This window comes from Frankliniella occidentalis, unplaced genomic scaffold, assembly GCF_000697945.3.
Source record: "Frankliniella occidentalis isolate FOCC.00 unplaced genomic scaffold, Focc_3.1 Scaffold489, whole genome shotgun sequence".
Taxonomy (NCBI): domain Eukaryota; kingdom Metazoa; phylum Arthropoda; class Insecta; order Thysanoptera; family Thripidae; genus Frankliniella; species Frankliniella occidentalis.
Window position 1 is genome coordinate 20,978 of NW_026267607.1, and position 3,407 is coordinate 24,384.

Consider the following 3,407-nt stretch of genomic DNA (forward strand, 5'->3'; position numbering starts at 1 on the left):
ACTCTCAGCGACGTACACTCTCTTGCAGGACCACGGACGCGGCTAAAACAGGCTGTTGTGCGTCAAATTGCTCTGTCCTCCCTACCAGCGTCGAGCCCGTGCGACCCGGTACCAGCGGTTTGGTTGGCCTTCCCTATGCTGCTGCTGCGTGGCGTCGCTGCAGCGCGCCCCTCTGCCCTACACCCCGCCGCGCCACGCCACGCCCGCCGCCGCTACTGCAGCCTCTACCCAAACACCATCGTTGGCGTAGCAATGCTTCATTTCACCCCTCCCCAGCTGTCTTTGTTCGACGGGCGATCACCGTGTCGCAGGCATCGGGCGGTACCACCTCTTACCACGCCGCGGAGGTACCCTCACCCTCTGCCCCAGCTACTCCACTCGCCCACGGGTGCACCCGAAGAGCCCACCGAAGCCTAACGCATCTGCGCCTCAGAGCAAGATACATACCAACGTCATCGGCCCACCCGGGTACTCCGTACTCTTGCCCTGCTGAGGGATGATCCACGGGGCTTCTGCTCTCCGTGGCTCGTTCGAGTTGGGCAAGTGTACGGGAACCCGCCCCGCTGCCTCCCGAGGACGACGGCGCTGTATCAACCAGGGCCCCCGCACCCTGAGCCCCCCCGAGGAATGAACACGGGGGCCAATCCCCTCCGTGATTGTTCGGGGCTGCCAAGGGTTCGGGAACCCACTTAGCTGCCATCTTTGAGGATGCTGGGTTTGCAACCGGAAACCGGGATCAGCATGTATGCTCAGCATCGTGCCCCGGTGGAAGGGCCTCGCTATATGAACGGCTCCGGTCGGATCATGAACCTTGGGCCAAAAGAGGCCTCGTGGTTAGTCAAGTCAAGTCATGCCTCCACGCGACATGCCCAACTAGGGGCAATTAAGCGGCCGGGAGCCTATCATCTGCGATGCTTATCGCTTGCGTTGGGGCGTGCGCGCGGGGCGTCGCGGCGCTTGCCTCGGCGTGAGCCTCCCCGGCGGCAGCCAGAGTGCGGCACCCCGGCGTGGCACGCGCCGCTGCGCTTACTGTCCCGGCCATGTGAGCGGCGTCACCAGCCGTACGGCAGCCGTCACCCACATGTCGTCACGGAGGCTGCGCCCCTTGGCGACGGCCCGCTCGGCAGCCAGTCGCGCCCAGCATCCCGCCGAGGCAGTACGGCGCAGCGCCATGCGTTCGTAGAGAGCCCAGAGAGCGCCGCCGCGCCGGGGCGCCCCGAGGCCAGGCCAGGCCAGAACCATGCCGTGGGCAGCATGCCTGCTAAGCATGTCCTGTGCGCAGTCCTCGCGACCACCGTCGTCTTCGCCGCCCTCGCGGCCGCGGACGCCGGCGACAACGGCACGCATGTGGCCGCCGTCGCTCACCGCCGCAACGACCGCGCGCCGCAGGGCGGAAGCGTCCCGGACCGGGCGGAGGCGCGCGGTGACCAGTACGAGCTCATCTCCACGAGCAGCAGCAGCAGCAAAGACAAGGTGGCCTCCGCGGACCTCCCCGTCGCCGACAAGCAGTACGACTACCCACTCGTCCGACCCGTGTACGCGCCCTTCGTCACCCGGCCGTCGGTGCCGTCGTACGCCATGCCCTTCGTCGAGATCCTGGGCCACCACCGGGACCCGCCTTACGAGATCATTGACCACAACCACCGAGACCCTCCGACGTTCGTGACGACACAGAAGCCGGGGCACTACATGGGGTCGCCGATGGTGTCCACCGTCGTGGTGCAAGACTTGAGCCAGACGCCGCCAAGGCCGCCTAGGCCACCCCTGCCATCCGTGAACCTGGACCACGACGATGTGGTCTCGATGATAGACAACTTCCACCACCTCAACCCCACCAAGATACCCTTCACCGACGTCAAGGTCGTCACCAAGCCACTCGGCGCCAAGCCCAGTGGGAAGCCCCCCGGCAGGCCCGCGCGCCCTCCCAACTTCACCGACAAGCTGGAGGAGACCTCCCTGGAGAATAGCAGCGGCGCAGGGAGCGACGAGGACGAGCCGCTGCTTGAGAACCCGCCGAATTTGGATATGGGCGGCATTGTCGAGGAGGTGGTGAAAAAAGTGTTTCGTGAAAACCAAGTGCTGCACGACGCGGCGACCCTGCTGCCCACCGCGGAACCGGGGCTCAAGTCGTGGCCCTGCCCCCCGGTAACGTGCTGTTCGAGAGGATCCGACGGCCCCGCGAGCAAGTGCTCCACTTTCGTCAAATGTGTCTCAGGTAATTTACCAAGCAATCTTTCGGATCACATTTGCATCTCAAAGCCCGAGCACCTCTACTGTTCACAGTAAATATCTACAGCCGCACACTAACTCTCTCGCTATCTCTGTCTTCATGACTAGAACGATGAAGGTGAAATGGATGAAACAGTAATGCATCAGAAAGATGACACAAAGAGATATAAAGGTGGCCTACATTTACTTTCTCTGCGTGCATCGGCGTTAACGCGTTCTGCACCGCTCTACGCGTGCGCACTCCCATGACAAACGCCCTTCTCTCCCTTTCGTTTCACCTAGGTTTCTAGAGGGGAGTGTCGGAATAGTTTTAATTTTAACATTAAGAAAATATGCATCCATTGAAAAGCACACAATTAACTCTGTCGGTTGACTTTACTGAAACAATAATCACTGAGATCAGTAAAGCTGAATGCTGTATCCGTATTCCTGGTGGTCGCTCATTAAACTCTGACTAAATCTTGACCATCAGATAACAGAATAAGCAACGAGGCAGGAGAGACATACAGGAGGCGTAAATAAATTAGGAGTGCGGGAATAAACAAATGCAGAGCTTGAAAAGTTTTATTAACGCCGAGATTGTAAACAATTAGTTATAAACTGGTGCCAAAGAGCGTTGTTCCATATTGATGTCAAGTCTCGCCCTTCCCCCGTCCGTCGAGGTGCGGGACCACCGTGCCTCGAAAAAGCGTGCCAAACTGAATTTCTCTTGCGTGTGATGCAGGACGCCAGTGCCCGACGCGCGCCGAGCGCGTGCCGCAGGCGCTCGCGCTCAGCAAACCGTCAAATGGCTACACCAACGCCACGGACCCCGAGGCAGACGTACGTGACGGGGAGCCACGCTTCAAGAAGAAGAAGATCCTCAAGAAGAAAAAGAAGCTGCTCAAGAAGTTCCTGCTGCCGCTGCTGCTGGCCTACAAGCTGCTCTTCCTGCTCATCGTGCCCATGCTCGTCAACGGCATGATGATGATGATGTCCTCATCGGGCATGGCCGGCTTCTTCTTCGCGCTGATAGGGGCCTCCATTACCATGGTGAGGGTGTATACCGGAGCGACACGTCCACCCCCACCGCCGCCTCCCCCCAACAAAGTGGTCAAAGTCATAAAGTACGTCCAGACGACCCCGACGCCGTCGCCGTCCCCTCCGCCCCCTGCGCCCACGCTCCCCGCCCCCACGCC

At 60.7% G+C, this 3,407-nt stretch overlaps 1 protein-coding gene across 1 annotated transcript in view; it reads left to right on the forward strand.

Annotated features, from left to right (window-relative positions):
• The first annotated feature begins 432 nt into the window (after nt 1–432).
• LOC113209226 (uncharacterized) overlaps nt 433–3,407 on the forward strand; it is a 7,624-nt gene continuing 4,649 nt past the window's right edge. Inside the window, exons 1-2 of the mRNA XM_052275003.1 lie at nt 433–2,215; nt 2,954–3,404. Coding sequence (XP_052130963.1) covers nt 709–2,215; nt 2,954–3,404 — 1,958 coding nt within the window. The 5' untranslated portion in view covers nt 433–708. The remainder of the gene's footprint in view (nt 2,216–2,953; nt 3,405–3,407) is intronic.